The 18,978-nt window shown below is 37.6% G+C and overlaps 1 protein-coding gene across 1 annotated transcript in view; it reads left to right on the forward strand.

Annotated features, from left to right (window-relative positions):
* USH2A (usherin) overlaps positions 1-18,978 on the forward strand; it is a 785,943-nt gene that overhangs the window by 353,847 nt on the left and 413,118 nt on the right. Inside the window, exon 29 of the mRNA XM_007988447.3 lies at positions 379-570. Within this exon, the coding sequence (XP_007986638.3) occupies positions 379-570 (192 nt within the window). The remainder of the gene's footprint in view (positions 1-378; positions 571-18,978) is intronic.

Genomic DNA, 18,978 nt, shown 5'->3' on the forward strand with positions numbered 1-18,978 from the left:
TAATAACAGTCTAATTATCTTGCTTCAAAGGGGGTACATCATTATATTGCTTGAACTTGTTATCTGCCTACCATCCACCTCCTTCTTTACGAGTGATGTTTAAACATGTCTGATACATTAAATGTTTTTGGAAAACCTGGACTAGACTTGAAAGAACGTTATGTCGATGGAGTTTTGATGGTTCTGAAATATCACTTAAACTGAATGGCTCAAGATGTGCAGTCATATTAAATCAATGCTGAAAAGTTACAACTCTAATAAATTGTATTTATGCTAATGGTTGAGTCTGATTTACTGTGGCCATTAAAAGTGAAGAATAGGAGCAATAGTCTTCTCAGAACTGCCATTTTCCCTATTTTCTCTTTTATTCCTTCACAGCTCCACAAAGTGTGCCAACTCCCTCAAGAGTCCGCAGCTTAAATGGATACAGCATTGAGGTGACCTGGGATGAACCTGTTGTCAGAGGAGTAATTGAGAAGTACATTCTGCAAGCCTACAGTGAGGACAACACCCGTCCACCCCACATGCCCTCTGCCAGTGCTGAATTTGTCAATACAAGCTCCCTCACAGGTAAAGGCGATTCTTTAACAGGGCAGATCTTATTAACTTCCTTTTTGTTTGAATTTTAAATAAAAATCTTCTGCAAATGTTTTTTTTATTTTTAATTTATTAATTATACGTGTATTTCACCTGATTAAGAATAACAACCATCTAAAGTAGTGGAAGCCTACATCTACCTAGGATAAAAAGGATAATTCTACAATGTGCATGGGCTCTCATGAATAATTTTATTCTAAGGTAGAGATTCTCTCCATCCCCCAAAGATTACATCATAGGTGGCTGTAGCCCTTTAACACCTTATAGACATCTTTTGAAAATCCTAGGTATAAATACTTATTTCACAAAGCAAAAATTTACTCTTTGGGACTAGCCCCAGTTCAAACCACTATTATTTATTGTAAAATTGCTGATTAAACCTAATTATCTCAAGGTGGAGGAGTCTTGAAGCCCTAGTTATTTGGACTGGCAAATCAGTGAATCGATTTCTCACAGTGCGGTGTGCCATGAAGAATGATTATAATGAAATATACACACCACTAACACATCTCACACTCAAATTCATGCATGTGTATTAAGAGCATTTTTCAACTTCATGAAATATTAAAGCACATTTAAAGGGAGAGTTGAATTTAAGCCTTTGATAAAAAGAAAGTAAATGTGTCAACTTTGACAGAAAAAAGATTTTCCTTTATCGAAAAATCTTGTAACGTGAACCATCAGAATGGATGTTAGAAAAGCCTTAAATATTTCCCCAACATACCTGCTGGTCAGTTCCCTCAAGACTTTGCTTCCTTTTTTTAGACTCTTTGGAATGTACAGCCCAAATATACCACCAACTTTTAGCAAAAGAAAAACAAACAAATTCACACCCTTCACTTCTTTCTTATTTCACCCTCCTTATAAAAACCCAACCTGATTAAGCCCACAGCTTGCCTTTTCACAGGTTGCACATGGCAGTTATATGGGCTAGAAAATATTAAGTAGTTTATTGCTAAAAATGCTAAACCCCACTTACAAATGAGCACTCAGTAATGACACCAATCCTACTATATTTCCAGAATAGTCTCCTTCTCCCATTCTCCTCATTAAATATTTTACATTGTCCCAAACTATACACATGCTATCTCCCTTTCTCATCCCACTCAACTGACAACGTTCTATTTTAGATCAAATTAGACACCACAGGAAAAGCAATATTTTGTATAGGATTTCTGTTACTTTCTTACTACCAAAGGTACATATTAATTGCATTTTTCTGCCTGATGGAGTTGTTATTAGGGGTTGGATGAATGAATGCATGCTAAAACACTTAAAAACATTTTGACATATAGGAGGTGTATGCTATGCTATCATTTTCTTCTCATTATTATTTTTTATTTTCACACTTTTTTCTTTTCTGTTTTACAAAGCTTCTCTTATCCTATCAAAAACAGAAATCTTCACAAGTCCTCTGGACCCTGACTTTTCCTGTTTTTTCAGAGATGTTACTGATAGCTTATCTTCTTCTCACTTACATTTTTAATGCCTCTCTCTGCTGCAGTAGAGTATGGCCCAAGGACCAGCATTACTAGCTTCACGTGGGAACTTACTATTAATGCACATTCTCCTGCCCACCTGAAACCCACCAAATCAGACACTCTGCAGGGTGGCTTAGCAGTCCTTGTTTTAACAAGCCCCAGGTACACCTGATGTATGCCAGAGTCTGAGAATCACTGACTGAGTGGATTCTTCTCAGGGTCATTCAAACTCTTTTATCTCCCATTGTTAAAAACCAACACATTAACCCAAACCAAACACAAAAATCTTCATTCTGTCCAAACTCCCAGCTGTTGCTCCCTCTCTCCTCCTCTCGGCCTTCATCTGGCATGAAGTATCTAAACTCATTTTGTCTTCACTTTATCTGGCCTCTGCTCATTACTTTTGTGATGAGCACCAAGAACTGCCATGTTTACACAGGCAAAAAACACTTGGCACTCTATGTCTTCACCACTCTTCAGCATTCTCTACAGTAACTCTCTCATCATTTCTTGAAATATTTCTTCACTTCTATGACTCTTCTGCTTACCTCTGCATTCTCCAGGGACCCTGTTCTCAGTATCCTTTGCTCACTTCTTCCAAAGTGTGATGACATATTGAAAAGTCTCAAGATTTAGAACTGGGCTGTCTCTTCTTTCTCTTTCATTTTTTTTCTTGCTTGTTCCAGAAACCTTATTGATTCTCATAACATCAAATACCAGACAGATGCTGCTGTTGACTCCTAATTGCACATCCCACCTAGACATCCAAATGCCTGCATCCTAATAGGCATGTGGACACAGTGACATTTCCAACTGGATGCCTCTCACCTTCTACACTTTCCAAACCTCAACTCTTGCTTCTCCTGCATTCTCATAGATACCTCCAGCCACTCAGTCAAGAAAGTCTGAGAGTTACTCTGGACTTTCCACCTCCTTCACATCTCATATCCACAGTTGTCATTCTATTTCTTAAAATACATGTGAAGTTCATCCATTTCTCCTCTAATCTACTGGTCAGCCCAAACCACTACCATCTTTTGCCTGGACAACTGCAATACTTATCTTCATCTTTCTCATAGCCTTTTTTTTTCTCTCCCTGGCCATGAGTCTATTCTACAGAGCATCCAACATTATATCCCTCTCCTCAAATTTTTTCTTTCTTTTTTATTAATTATACTTTAAGTTCTGGGATACATGTGCGGAATGTGCAGGTTTCTTACATAGGTATACATGTGCCATACTGGCTTGTTGCACCTACCAACCCGGCATCTACATTAGTTATTTCTCCTAATGCTATCCCTCTCCTACACACACACCCACCCTTGGACAGGCCCCGGTGTGGGATGTTCCCCTCCTTGTGCTCATGTGTTCTCATTGTTCAACTCCCTCTTATGAGTGAGAACATGTGGTGCTTGGTTTTCTGTTCCCGTGTTAGTTTGCCAAAAATGATGGTTTTCAGCTTCATCCATGTCCCTGCTCGGCCTCTCATGTAATCACATTTTGTTTCAGTCTCCCCCTGCTTCCTGGGTTTGCAACAATTACCTTTGTAATTAATATAATTTAAAGAAATTTGTACCTAAATCCTTAGGAGAATTCCTGACAACTGTGATAGAATAAATCCCTAGAAGTGGAATAACTGCATCCAAGGCTCTTAAGACATTGTATAGTCTTGAACTTTGAAGTCAGACATTGATATAAATCTCTGCTATAGACTTTCCCTGTGACTTAGATAAGTTCCACATCCTTCTGGATCCTTAAGTCTTAACCTTTGAAATGGGAGAGTAATATTTACCTCAGAAGAATATTAAAAATATTAAGGGATATGATATTTTAGCTCTAAACCTTTTTAACTGTGTAACTTGGACAAATCAATAAACCTCGGTGTGCTTCCAAATGCTTCTAGGTAAATAAGAATGCGATACAACTACCTGCCTCACAGGGCAGCTGTGGAGATTAAATGAATACATGTATACATAAAGCACGTAGCACAGTGCTCGACATGTGGCATGCACTGTATCAATGTTACCTGTAGGATATCTGTGAAGTGTGTAACACTATGCTTAATGTATGGTCATTTCTCAAGAAAAGGATAGTGGTTTTTTGTTTGTTTGTTTGTTTGTTTGTTTTGTTTTTTGTTTTTTTTTTAGATGGAGTCTTGCTCTGTTGCCCAGGCTGGAGTGCAGTGGCTCAAACTCGGCTCACTGTAAGCTCCGCCTCCTGGGTGCATGCCATTCTCCTGTCTCAGCCTCCCCAGTAGCTGGGACTACAGGCTCCCGCCACCATGCCTGGGCTAGTTTTATTGTATTTTTAGTAGAGACAGGGTTTCACTGTGTTAGCCAGAATGGTCTTGATCTCCTGACCTGGTGAATTCTGACCTCGTGATTCGCCCACCTTGGCCTCCCAAAGCACTAGGATTATAGGCATGAGCCACTGTATCTGGCCAGGATAGTGATTTTGACACTGACCAAAAAGCTGTGCAAATTATGCTTCCACCAGCAAGCAGAATGCAAGATTGTGCATTTCATTTTATCTAGCTAACACCAAGTTTAACAGTTGAAAAAAATTGCAAATTTAAAAGGCAAAATGTCAGAATATTGTTTTAGTTTGTGTTTATGTGATTACTAGAGAGATTAATTTTTTAAAAATATTTATTGGCCATTTCTATTTCTTGTATGTGCCTAAGTAAGTCCATTGCTTTTTATTATTTTATTTATTTATTTTTTATTTTTTGAGACAGGGTCTCTTTCTGTCACTGGAGTGCAGTGGTACAATCTCAGCTCCCTGCAAACTCTGCTTCCTGAGTTCAAGAGATTTTCCTGCCTCGGCCTCCCAAGTAGCTGGGATTTCAGGTGTGCACCACCACACCAGGGTAATTTTTGTATTTTTAGTAGAGATGGATTTCACCTCGTTGGCCAGACTGGTCTCGAACTCCTGACCTCAGGTGATCCACTTGCCTTGGCATCCCAAAGTGTTGCGATTACAGGCATGAGCCACTGCACCAAGCTTCATTGTTAATTTTTCTTTTCTTTTTTTTTCTTTTTTTGAGATGGAGCCTCGCTCTGTTACCCAGGCTGAAGTGCAGTGGCGCAATCTCGGCTCACTGCAAGCTCCGCCTCCTGGGCTCACTCCATTCTCCTGCCTCAGCCTCCGGAGTAGCTGGGACTACAGGCGCCCGCCACCACACCTGGAGAATTTTTTGTATTTTTTTACTGGAGACGGGGTTTCACCGTGTTAGCCAGGATGGTCTCGATCTCCTGACCTCGTGATCTGCCCGCCTCGACCTCCCAAAGTGCTGGGATTACTGGTGTGAGCCACCGCGCCCGGCTGCATTGTTTTCTATTGAATGATTCACATTTTCTCGTTAAAGTTTTTCTCTGCATATGAATAATAATATACACGTTTGTCTCATCTGATGCAACTCCCCCAGTTTTGTCATTTAAAAAAAAATTGATTTACATTTTTGTGTACAGATTTAAAAAATATTTTATGTAGTTAATACAACATCCTTAAAATGTTCAATATACTGTGGGTGATTTTTAAAAAATGTATATTCCCCATTTAGGGTTGATTATTATTTGTTTATGTTAGATATACCATGCTGATAACATAATGCATCTTCCTCAAAATAGTAATTCTAAGGTTAGGGTAAGAGCAAATCAGAAACTGGGAGCAGGGAGGCTTCTCAAATTAAATCAGCCTCTCCCAAGATTCTGAAGGATTCCTTCTTGAAGGAGAGATCCCAGAGATTGTAAACCAACATAGTGTAGTAGTACTGGATGTTACTCAAAAGGCGTGTTGTACATGGTAGTGATGTATAGGTGAAAGAAAATCAGAAAACTACTGAGCAATTGTTGTTTATTTTTATATATCAAATTTGTCAAAAACCAAGGGAAGTGTTAACCATGTTAACTATGAGTGCAGTTTTGTCAATTTCTCTGAGATATTTTTTGTTTGCATTTTTTGAATTTTTGTGACTTTTACACTTATTATTTATGTTTTAACCTTCAAGGTCTCATTGCTCTAGGTACAGTCATGCATTGCTAAAGGATGGATATGTTCTGAGAAATGTGTCATTAGGAGATTTCATCAACTTGCAAACCTCATAGAATGTACTTACATAAGCCTAGATGGCATAGCCTACTCCATACCTAGGCTAGATGTTATAGCCTATTGTTCCTGGGTTGCAAACCTGCACAGCATGTAGCTGTATTGAATAGTGTAGGGAACTATAACTCAGTGGTAAGTATTTGTGTATCTGAACAGATCAAAACACAGAAATGGTATAGTAAAAACATTGCATCGTAATCTTATGGGACCACCATCCTATATGCTGTCTGTTGTTGACCAAAACATTATGTAGCACACGACTGCCTGGCAGTAACTTGGCTAAAGTCCTTTCATTCAGCATTGTTTTCTTATAAGGTTGATGAGGGGGAAAAAAAAAAAAAAAAAAAAACCTTAGCAAGGGCCACTGTCTGCGTGGAATTTGCACATTTTCCCCATGTTTTTGTGGGTTTTCTCTCGGTACTCCAGTTTCCTCCCACATCCCAAAGGTTTTCCCCTTACATGAACTGAGCTATCTACATGAGCCCAGAGTGACTGAGTGCAGGTGTGTGTGAGTGTGCCCTGTGATGGTATGGTGGCCTGTCCAGGGCTGGTTCCTACCTTGAGCCCTGAGCTGCCAGGATGGGCCCCAGCCACACACAACCCTAAAGTGGAATAAGCAGATGGGAAAATAAATGAACGAATAGATAGAAATCATTGTAAAATAAAAATTCATAAAGTCTATGATAATCATACAGATGCACAGTAATAAACAGTGCAGTATGACAGGGCTCAGCAAGCTGCCCAGTCTGTGATTGCTGGGTTTGAACAAAATGCTGGTAGGAGGTGCTCCTTACAGTGTTCACTTAGAAAGCATTTATTCCTTGATTTATACCACTATGACCACTGTCACTCACTGATTCACCAAAACTTGAGTAAATCAATATCTTGTTTTGATTAATCTTTTGTAAATGGATGTATAGCACACATAGCACACATTCATTTCAGTGTTTAATATTAGTAGTCTATAGAAGTTTGGTGATGTTTTGTGACCAGAAATACATCATAGTATTTTTTTTTTTTTTAAAGAGATGGAGTCTGCCTCTGTTGACCAGGCTGGAGTGCAGTGGCGTGATCTCCGCTCACTGCAAGCTCTACCTCCCGGGTTCACGCCATTCTTTTGCCTCAGCCTCCTGAGTAGCTGGGACTACAGGCGCCTGCCAACACACCCAACTAATTTTTATATTTTTAGTAGAGACGGGGTTTCACCGTGGTAGCCAGGATGGTCTCCATCTCCTGACCTCATGATCCTCCCACCTCGGCCTCCCAAAGTACTGGAATTACAGGTGTGAGCCACCACGCCCGGCTGACATAGGATCTTAATTCTTTCTTACGTCAATTAGCCTGTGGGAAAATTGGGTTTGTTGTTTATCACTTCACTTAAAAGTCACAGTTTACAAAAAATTCCAATGACAAAGAGGACTTCTATATATCTCTGCAGTTTTAGTTTTATCTTTCACTTGAGATTCTCCATATTTAAGTAGGGGAGTCACTCATTCATACTTGTTTTTATAATTGATATAATTGGTCTTCTTTCTGCCATCATGTTTTATGTTTTCCAGTTTTATTATTTCTTGTTTTTTAGTGATTTTTTTCACTTCATTTCTTGCCAGTGTGTACTATGAATTCTTTGATGTTTTTTCTTTCAAGGAGTTTGCTGCTCTCAATGCTAAAATGAGTCGTCAAGGACATATGTAGAAGGTAATCTTAAAGACTAAGAACTCCTCCAGTATTGCCAGGTGGACTTTTCACTGTGAAGACCCAGGATAATGAGGGTGGAATGTGAATTGAGAGGCACCAAAGCCAGCTGGGATAATTATCAAAGTCAGAGAATTTCCCAGTAAACAAAAAGGAATACTAGGAAGTGAGATGGAAGGAGTTTAGAAAGCAGAGAACCAGAAAGCTGGATTTGGTGGAGATGTTAGGGGTGTAGAGATTGTTTTGAGGCAGCTGCTTTGCCAGTTGGTTGAGAAACCAAGGTACCAAAAGAGAGGAAAATCAGTGAAGCCTATGTAAACAGTTTTGCTATTCAGCAATTTTGCTATCGATCTTGAAAAGAATCCTTGTTTAGCATTTCTGAGGTGACTTGTGTTGAGATTTTAATATTTCAGTTAATTTTGGTTGTTAGGAGAGTCATATTTAAATAAAATAATTCTGATACTGAATGTACAAGGCAATTTAGCTTTATTGGTTAGCATAGGGTTCTTTACCAATTACATTTAAAAAATGCTAATCAGAAAACGTGCTGGTTTCTTTTCATTAATTTTTTTTTGTTATATAATAAGCTCTTTTATTCTTTAGATTTAGGTCTTTCTTCAACTTGGAAAATTTGTCATTGTGTTTATGATCATTACTTCTGGTGAGAAATAGCAGTTTTCAATATTGTATATTTCTTCCGACGTCGTCTTCCTCATTTTAGTAGTTCAGAACACGGCTTGTAGAATCAAATCAATCTAAGGTCAAATTCCACCTATGCCACTTTTTAGCTGTGTGATCTCAGGCAAATTTAAAAACATATCCTTACATTGGAGTTTCCTCATTCATTAATTGGGGATGAAAACCATATTTATATTGTGGAACTGCTATAAAGATTAAAATCAGTTATGTAAAATATTTTGCTCAGAAATAGGCACATAGTGAGTGCTGAATGAATTCATCGTTATCTTTATAATCTCTGAATTATAGTTTCTGATTTCTGGGTTACTGTCGCATAGTTGTTTTTCTTTCCATTTTCTGATTTTTGCACTGTTGATTCTGCTCTTTGAAACTTCTAAGATGATTTTTAATTCTTCTAGTACAGTCTTTGATATGATCTGCATTTTTCCTCATCTAGCTTACTTTGATTGCTGCCTGCCTCTTGAAATTCTCAATTTTTGTCTTCATCTCTGTTTTACCGCTTACCTTCTGTCTCTTATTTAGTGGATTCCAAGTTATTTTAGATCTTATTAATGGCATGCAACTCATGATTTTTACATTTTATAGGTTTCTTGAATTAAATCCTCCCCAGAATATGATAATCTTCCGTAATTTGAGGGCTGTATTCTCATCCTTCTTTCGAGTTACAATTTTTCCATCAGCTAAATGTACTCCCCCAAACTCAACTCCATAGTTCAGTTGGCTCATTTCTAAAATAATCTTCTGACTGGGTGTTTGCATAGGAAAATTAAACTGTTTTCTGATTATCTTACGGGGCATCCAGTTGCTGTTAATAAAAACCTTCGCTAAGATGATGATAGGGTTAGTGGGATAAATTTGCATTAGCCTTGCGGCCACCCTGCAGTTTCAGCTCTTTTCTTCCCAGTGTTTGGTAGAGTAGGAGTTCTGCGAGTTTGCTAGCGTTTTGCTTCCAGTTTAAGACTAGGTTTGCCTAGCACTTTCCTTCTAAAAGTCCATTGTCTTTGCCTGGTCTCATTTTAGGTATTTATAACACTTTGGTCATTTCACTGGGATTCTTGCAAGATGGTAGTTCAAAACTGTAGGTGTACACTGAGTCGCCTGGGGAGCTTTAAAAAATATACTGATGCCTGTGTGCTCCATGTGCAAAATGTCTGATTCAATAGGCCTGGAATGTGGCCTGGGAGTTTGTATTTTTAAAGTATCTCAGGTAATTCTGCTGTACAGCCAGCATAGGGAAACTGTATTTAAAGGAGGAGTTTGTCACCAGTGATCACATTTAAATTTTATCCAGAAATTCTTATAACTTTCATTTCCCCACTGAAACTCAAAAATGTTAGGAGGGAAAAAATTAAATGTGTGTAAAAAATAATAAGCTATTAAAAGTAAATAGAAAACACTAGCAAAGGAATATTATAAGATGACAAAAATTAAGTGCAGGGAAGTGCAATTTTATGCTCAGACTTACAAAAAGCAGAAGGTAAAAGCAAGGAAAATTATTAAAAATGAATATCAACTAGGATAACTGAAGAAAATAGAATAGTGAAGCAGAATATTTACCATTCATGAATTTGTCTATCAGAGGATTAAATGAGATAAATCCCAGTTGCAATGGAGAGTCCAAGGGTTAACAGGCCTACTCAGGAGCAAATGGGCCCCTTTGGGCCACAAAGTCTAGATTCTGTGCCCTCCCAAGGCCAAGGTTCAGAGCAAGGACTTCTTTAAGGTTCATTTCCTCAGCCGGAGCCTCAGGGTAGAAAACCCTTCAGTCATCACTCCTGTGTATCTTTAGATTTGTTGAAAGGGCTCCAATTAACTCTGGGTAGCTTTTGCTGATTTTTCCTGCAGCCCTGTTATCATGCAAAGTTGCAGCCCAGAGAGATAGGACTGGCATTTCCCCTCAAACTGAGGACTGCTCAGAAACTGACTTCACACTTTGATTTGAAATTATTTCAAGAATGAATGGATTCAAGACTTTGCACGTATAAGAATTATTTTTTCCATAAGGTATTTAAACATGTAAACTTAATTGTCAGCATAATTATTACAGCACCTGGCATCAAGTGCTACAGATATTGGTGTACAGAAAATATTTTCTCAATTTTATTGTTGCATTACATTGAACTAAAGTATAGGGGTTATATTGCTTCCTCAGGTAAAATGACAAATAATAGTAATATTATTTATTATTTGCTATAGCTTGGCAAATGAATCAATAATAAGAAGAAGAATCTTCCAGAAGACCCAAATAAATCTACATTTATGTAAAGAAAAAGGCATTTTAATTTATAATACAAATAATAATATAGCTTTTGCCACTAAAATTGTTTCAGTTTTTACATACAATGGATTTTTTTTTTTTTACCTGAATGAAGTGGGTTTCATACTGAAAACATGTCTCTAATTTTTGCCTCTTTTCCATGGCTACTAGTAATAATTAGTGACTCTCAATTCTACTGGTGATAAGGTGATTCTCAGATTACTTACAAAATGCAGATTTTCAGGCCACTCACACATGATTCTGTATATCTGGGCTAGTATTTAGCAATTTGCATTTTACCTAATGCTCCAGTTGGTTTTTTGGAAGGTTTATGAATCACATATTGAAAGACACTAGTGTAGAAGAGTAGTGGTCAGGTTAGACGGGAATACTTTCACCTGCTGGGCTTGCAACTATCCCCGCCTTATTTCTGCTTCTGGTTCTGTGTTAACTTTGTTGCCAGAAAAATGCCAAGGCAAGTGAAGAAAGAGAGGCAGTGTCAGTAGGACTCCTGAACCCCAAGCGTGGTGCTTCTGAAAGTTCCCAGGAGAAAGGAAGTAAGAATTGGGGATCTTGGTAACATGGATTCTGATTCACTAGGTCTGGGAATATGGTGTTAGATTCTGCTTTTCCAAGCAGCCCCCTGCCACCCTGTCATGCCCAATAGAGAAAGGCAAGGAGCTTACTATTTATACGGGAAATGGAAAACAACAACAGCAACAACAACAAAATAAAATAAAATATAAGAAAGCCTAATTCTCAATTACAGGATGCCCTTTGGGTTCATATTAGGTGAAAGCAGTAAAATTCATAGGTGAGAGCAGTAAAATTCAGTGTAGGAATTATCATTGTAATGTTTTGGTAGAGCCTTACCTGCATGCATTTAAGTTACAAACATTCAACTACATATATTGGAAATGGGTACGGGATGGAGGAAAAAGTAAAAGAGCAAAAATAAAACAAAACAAAAACCTACAAAAATAATGTCATAGGCAAAGGATGCTATCCAGTACTGAAAATGTCAATTATCTGTTAGCTGGAAAGAATGTTTGAATAATTTTAGGATTTCCCAATCATTGACAAAGAAGTGATACTCATTGTTTGGGTGTCTACACAAAGAATGAAGACTTAAGAGCCCTGAAGAATCATTGATTTCTGAAAAGTTAGAGGCATATACAAAACCAAATGTGCTGTACTTTATGGGCCATATAAAGAGTTGTCAAGGGAACATTAAATCATGTTATTTTTGCCTTATGCCTGATTTTGGAACTTGAACTCAGCTATACAGAGTATCATCAATAAGATTAAATTAAATTAAATTAAAATGCTACTCTGTATATGTATGTATATGTGTATATATGTACATTCATACATTATACAAATATGCTCTCTCTATATATGTATTCTCTCTATATATATGTAATCATACTTATCTGAGAAGTCTGCAGAGAAATGACTGTAATTCAATGTCATGAACTTTTTTTTTCTATGCAGTTGAAATTCTTACTCCAAAGTTGCTAAAACTGCCTATGATACTCTCTAAGCACCCATGCGATTTCTTCAGTGGACAATAAGCTCCTGGAGGACAAATTTCATGTTTTATATTTATTTTAAGCCTTGTTCACTACCTTGCTCTAGGTAGGTTATGTACTTACCTTAAAATAATGAATGAAGGAATCTTTCAGTTAGCAAATTTAGCTTTCTGCTACTAACCCCATAGTTAACCTAATGTTAATATTGTTTTTGTGCTGAGTTAGTCCTTACTGAAGTCTCAGTCTTTTATCAGTAGTTCTTTAATTTTATAAAAGAATGTACAGAGCTATCACAACTTAAATGTACATTTGGAACTTACTATACATTTCCCAATAGAAAAAAAAATATGTTGGTAGGGTGAGACTAATAAATAACTAATAAAGACTAATTCCAAACTTAGACCTCAGAATAGAACCCAACCACTATATATTTGAAGTGAAAAATAATGGAAGCCAATACTGCTGCAATGCTGATAATTATAAAGAACGGAAAATATTCATTTATTTTAAAAAGTGATCTACCATGTTCTATGCTAGTGCTAGGTCCTATCTTTGTAATATGATTTTTTATAACACTAAAATATAGCCCAAGCACCCTCTCTGAAGTAAGATTATATACACAATGAAAGTTTTATGGGGGAAAACCTAATAGAGATGGGTTTATCATTTTTGATTCATTATTTCACTTGAGATATTAGAACCTAAAATAATAGTGATGAAGTTTTTCTGTCACTGGTAATAGGCGTCCACAGTAAATGCAGAGATGGGACGTTCATAGGTGAGACCCGCACACTTCATCTTTTTGCTGTGCCATCCTTACGGACAAGGCTTCTACCTCATAGCTCAAGATGATTACTTGAGCTCCTGCCATCCAGTCTGATTTTCACCCAGCAGGAAGGAATAATGGGTAAAGAATACTCACTTTCACTTCAAAGACATATTTTAGAAGTTGCTCCTCCACCTGTGGTTATCTTGCATGGTCGGAACTTAGTCACATAGCTGTACCTAGCTTCAGGGAATGTTGAAAAATGCTGTCCTTATTTCAAGTAGCCATTTGCCCAGGTAAAAAGTGTTTTTATGTTACTGAGGAAAAGGAGTATAATACATAATACGGAGCAATTAGTAATCTTTGCCACAATAGGCAACTGTCAGAAGTAAATAAAAAGGAATTCTTTTTGTTGGTGTTATTAAAGATAAAAGTCAGTTTTTATAGTAGACCATAAATTAATATTCCAATATTTGTAGTTTATTACAAACTTTTGAAAATTTGAGATGGAATCTTCCTCTGTTGCCCAGGCTGGAGTGCAGTGGAACCATCTCAGCTCACTGCAACTTACGCCTCCTGGGTTCAAGCAATTCTCCTGTCTCAGCTTCCCGAGTAGCTGGGACTACAGGTGCACGCCACCACACCTAGATTTTTTCTTTTTTCTTTTGTGTTTTTAGTAGAGATGGGGTTTCACTGTATTGGTCAGGCTGATCTCAAACTCCTGACCTCAGGTGATCCACCTGCTTCAGCCTCCCAAAGTGTTGGCATTACAGGCTACAAAATATTTCTTTAAATTTAAATCTTGAAAGAAACTGGTCTGAAAAAATTCACAGGACAAAAATATGGCCTATGACATAAATAGTAAAAATAGAAATGATGTAATGTTCCTGCTTAGCTAATGTAGAAGGATTTCATTAGGTAATGCAGTGTTGATGAGTTAATAGCTTTGTCTAACTCTCCTGAATACATAATGTGCCTGAACTACTGGTACATTGTGAAATCTTCAGAGAGAGTTTTTTCTAAAAAAGTTTTTCATTTTGTTTTATGCAATAAGAATTGACACCAAAGGATTTGCATTTCTTTTTGGTAACATGTTGAGCCATGGTTTAAAATGATGAAAATATATAATTTTTGTTCTGCAGTGATAATCAACTAGGCATTTCCACAATGCTTATAAGTATTCAATACAAATACTTCAAAGTTATCAATCACATTTGATAAAGATGAAGAATGCACAGCTAGACTTTTCTGCTATTTACCGTTTATGATCATTTTATATTTAAATTATTTTCAGAACAAATTAAAAGGGTTATATGTATAATAAACAAAGGTCCAATGTTGAACCCAATCTCTCTCTCTCTCTCTCACACACACACACACACGCATAGAATTTCTTACGAATCAATCGTATTTGTAAAGGAATATTCTAGGCATACAAATTCACTCATTTTAGAGGACAAGACTGCTAATTTCTGTAGGCAATAGACTTCAGTAATAAATTTGAACCTCTTAACACACTTTAAGTTGCATTTTCAATAAGGTATTTAATAGCAAAATGGGGGCTATTATTATTTTTAGTTAACATTTTTCAACACTTTTTTCTTTTCTGTGGAACTGGAGCTTAGATCAAATGGGAGAAATAATGATCTTGGGGTCAGAAGACAGGTTCTAATATTGGCTCTATTGCTTTTTAGCTGTCTGGACTTGAGCACCATATGGTACACTCTCTCCAACAGCAGCCTCCTCTGTACAATGGGATAACAATCTCGGAGGCTAGTAGCAGGGGACCTAGGGCACTGATCGTAAGGGGTGACTTCCATCTCTCTCTTTCTTTTCTTTTCCTCTTGTCTCCTTGCCCGTCTCCCTGCTTAGTCAGGTCCAGTGTTTTCTTGGAGAGCTTCAATAATTTCAGTGTCAGACCTTTATGTAAGGTAGAGTTTACACAAGCACATGGCTTCAAACCTATTGGCAAATTAGAATAAAAATGACAAAGACTCTGTAGTTCTTACCACAAAAGCATTGATTAAAAATTTGAGGTTAGATGTAAGCCTGCTGAGAGAATGTTAACTGGAGAATACTTTGAGGTCAATTAAAATCACTGTTTAAACCATCCTCTAAGACTGGGATTAGGCCACATATTTTATAAAGAAATAAAAGAATGTATTTTTTTCCTGTTTGTAAGAGTAAACATCTGCATAGTCTTTGATAGGTATATGATCTTCTATGCTCTCTACTAAAAGTTTTAAACAAGGTTAAAAAACCCATTTGAAGGAAATGAAATGTCAGAAAAATTAGTTTTGAAGTTTCCAAGGGATTACTTTAGGTTTGGGTTAAGTGTATTTATTGTTCCACCTTTTGGGTAAAATGAAAATTGACTTTACCTTTGTAAATATTAGAAGTCTTTATTTTAATTGAAAATATTATCCAAAAAACAGCAATAACAAATCCCACCTTCCTGGACTAAGAACCAGAGGAGAAGCATCCTGGGTATGTTTCCAGATCTCTATTAGACCGTTAAGTTTTCATCCATATTTAACAAATGTCATTATTCAGTTTCATGGGGTCACTGTGTCAAAATGTCTGTGTTAGAACTTTAATTCATTTTCAGAGGTTCCTTTAAGTGGGCAGGAAGCATGGCATATTGGATTGATTTACTCTCTTTAATCCATCCACTGGGTTGGTTTGGAATGTATACTTAAAAATTAGATTTTATCAGCACTGCAGCAGAGTCCCCAGCCAGAAGTCACTTCTTCTGCCCTCCTTCCCCTGGCCAGTTTTCTTTTAAAAAGTGGGCTCTTCCATTATGTCTCCAGGTAGCAGTAGCAGCTCTGCCTGTGTGGCATCCCTTACCAGATGGCCCTCTTAATAAATGTCTTGCTCTTGCCCACCCTCACTTTCTTGATCCAAATGTGAAATGCCAGCAAATAAATAAGAGCATTGTACTCTGATGAGTTCTCTTGAGATGGGGGAAAACCCTGGGGAGAGGAAGCTAGAAACAGCTTTTCTGTTTGCTATGGCTGCTCCTAATTACTGGCCAGTAGTAGAAGATATCATTTACATGCAGTAGAACATAAAGATAAAGAAAAAAAAATGAGAGATAAATTATCCATGTTATCCCAAATGCCTTTGCTAATATGGAAATACTCTTGGATTGTTGGAGTCCGTTTGAAATATTGTGCATGATCCTTACAAGGGGACCCCTGACTTTGGACTCAGGGTAGACAGTTGCTGTGTGCAGATTTCACCGCCAGACTAAAAGTGCAACGGAAATGAGTGGGTGATGAGAGCAGAGCAGCCAGTTCTTTAATTGAATTAAAAGCTGGGTGACATCAATGCAGACACCTGTCCAATTACAGACAGGCCAAGGTGTTTACCATTGCTGTACAAGCGATTCGAAGATGACAGAAATCTTTCCGCCCACAGATTAACATAATGAAGGAGAACAGATTACAGTGGATGCCGTCCAAACACCTTGGTTGGCAGCTGGGGGTGGGGTGGGGGAGGGAGGAGGAGTCTGCTGAAGTATGTAAGTAGAAAGGGAGTCCTTTTTTCTTCTCTGAAATGTGCTTGGCTTTAAAAAAGATCCATTTTGTTTTGTGTCTTAGGCTCGGTTTCCAGGCAAAGCATTTATACTTGTCTGCATTTAGTCAGAGGAGTTAATCATAAAATTTCAACGTCAAAGCAGACTCCTCTGTTGTTTTGCTGCTTCTCAGCATACAGTGTCCCATTAGAGGCGCAAAAGCTTGCACAGCTGGTGTCAGCTCCACAATGATTTTGTCTTAGGTCCTTAGGCTGCATCCAATTATTAATATTTTTCTTTGGTTCCTTTGAAACTTGAGGTGAAAGCAAAGGAAAAGGAGTGTTGGAGATAATAATGTATCAGTCAAAAGAAACAATGTCTTTTACTTAGCTTATTCCCTGGAAGGGGTGTGGTGGGAGTCGGGCTCTCCTATAGTGAGAGAAACACCGGAGTGGAGCTAAGAGTCTGCAAAATCTATTTTTCAGTCACCCGGCAAGTGTTCACTTTTGGTAAACCATACTAATAGCTGCTGGGATAGAGGATAAGGAAAGAAGTAAAAGGATCTGCCCTCTGTGTTCAAGGAATTCCTCAAATCACTGTGAAGGAATTTTAAGTCGCAAGTTCTCCAGGCCAATGCTCTTCCCCTCTGTTAGGTGGAAACCCTCAGAGCACAGTTTGCAGCCATATGCAGTAGGTCTCTTAAACTTCCTACAGTGATGTGTTTCCTTCCCTTAAATCAACTCCCTGCCCCCTGATCTTTCAGCTTGGGCTTTCTGCACCCACTGACCCACAGGATTTCAATTCAAAGGGAATCTACTTACTTGACTTCAAACTCCCTTGGTGTGGCATGTCAGGATTTCTCAATGTTAAGCATTAATGCAAAATGCATTATCGCTTAGCAGTGAGAGTTATGGTCCTGCTGGTGCCAATGATTTTAATCTGGATACCCACACTCCTGTGTTTCATGGGATACTAACACTTTTAAGACATCAATAATGCTTACTTTATGCTTATTGAATGTTTCTTCAGCTTGCCCTCTTCTATTACCAAGAGGGACTAGCAGGTTTCCTGACATGGTTGGGACCATTTTCTGATTTCACAGAGTTTGTGGCTGAAAGGGAGTTTGCGAGGTCATCTGGCGCGCCTTGTAATAGGGACACTCTCAAATAAAAAAATAAAAAAATAAGAAAGACTTCTCTGGGATGTGTCCCAAACAAAGAGATTCACAACTAAACAAATCTTAAAGTTCTCCCTTTCAGGATATACTTCTTCAGTATAAAAAACCCCAAGTGTCAAAAAAGGTGACTATGCCATTTTCTCTTTTTGGGTTTTCTGTCCAGCATTCCTTTAGATATGTCATATTCTATATTTCCCAGTATTCTTTCTAATATAATACCGAAATATATATTTAAACTAAATTTAGGCTTCCTATCATCTTGAACTGGTAAGTCTGAATCTTATAAATGTCATTGTCTACTTGCCCTGTATGCAAACACTCTGCTTTATGTATCAATCTGTTACTATAAGAGTTCTTCTAGTTCCAATATTTTTTTCTATTAGAAACCTCGAAAAAATCAGTTGTATTCTATAGCACCTTTTTCCACAGGCATATAGCAGAAACATTGATAAATGCTTTCTGATGATGATATATCATCAGAGTAACACTATATTTTCCGGGGAGTACCTAATCTAAGTAGAACCCTGACACATAAAGCAAAACCATTAGGATAATCACTCAACGATCTCAAAGGATGTATCCACAATCTACATAGTCTTGGAGAGAATATGTTACTCCCTTTCTTCGTCCATGGCACAGCTTTTCAACTTGAATGCATCCTTGTAAACTCTCCGTACTGAGAATCAAAGGAGATAAACCACATGTCTCCAACAATAAAATGACTTTGTTATGATTCCAAGTGAATGAAGACCACATGTTTGACCAACACCTTGCCCCTGCGTAACCCTTAATTTGAACCTGACAGGATGAGAAAACACAGTGAACCATTATACTGCTCTTCTTCCTGAAGTAGGTAATATTAAGTTGCCTTTAAGGAAAATTATCAGATGGTTTGACAAACTTTGTCTCTGACACACAGTATGATGAACAAGATTCCCTACCGGAAATATGAAAGAAATGGCACTCCAGCCTTAGGAAGTGCAGCACATTTTTTGAAAGTGTGATTTACAAACCATCTAAAACCTTCCACCTGGGATCCAAAGTTGGCAAGAACCAAAACATCAGCTTTCTTCTTGTCCTTTTTCTTTTTTTTTTTTCCTGTTTTCTATTTTGCAGCTCTCATTTCTCAGGGCTTATTATTGTTTCA

The sequence above is a fragment of the Chlorocebus sabaeus genome, chromosome 25 (assembly GCF_047675955.1).
Source record: "Chlorocebus sabaeus isolate Y175 chromosome 25, mChlSab1.0.hap1, whole genome shotgun sequence".
In the NCBI taxonomy this organism is placed as follows: domain Eukaryota; kingdom Metazoa; phylum Chordata; class Mammalia; order Primates; family Cercopithecidae; genus Chlorocebus; species Chlorocebus sabaeus.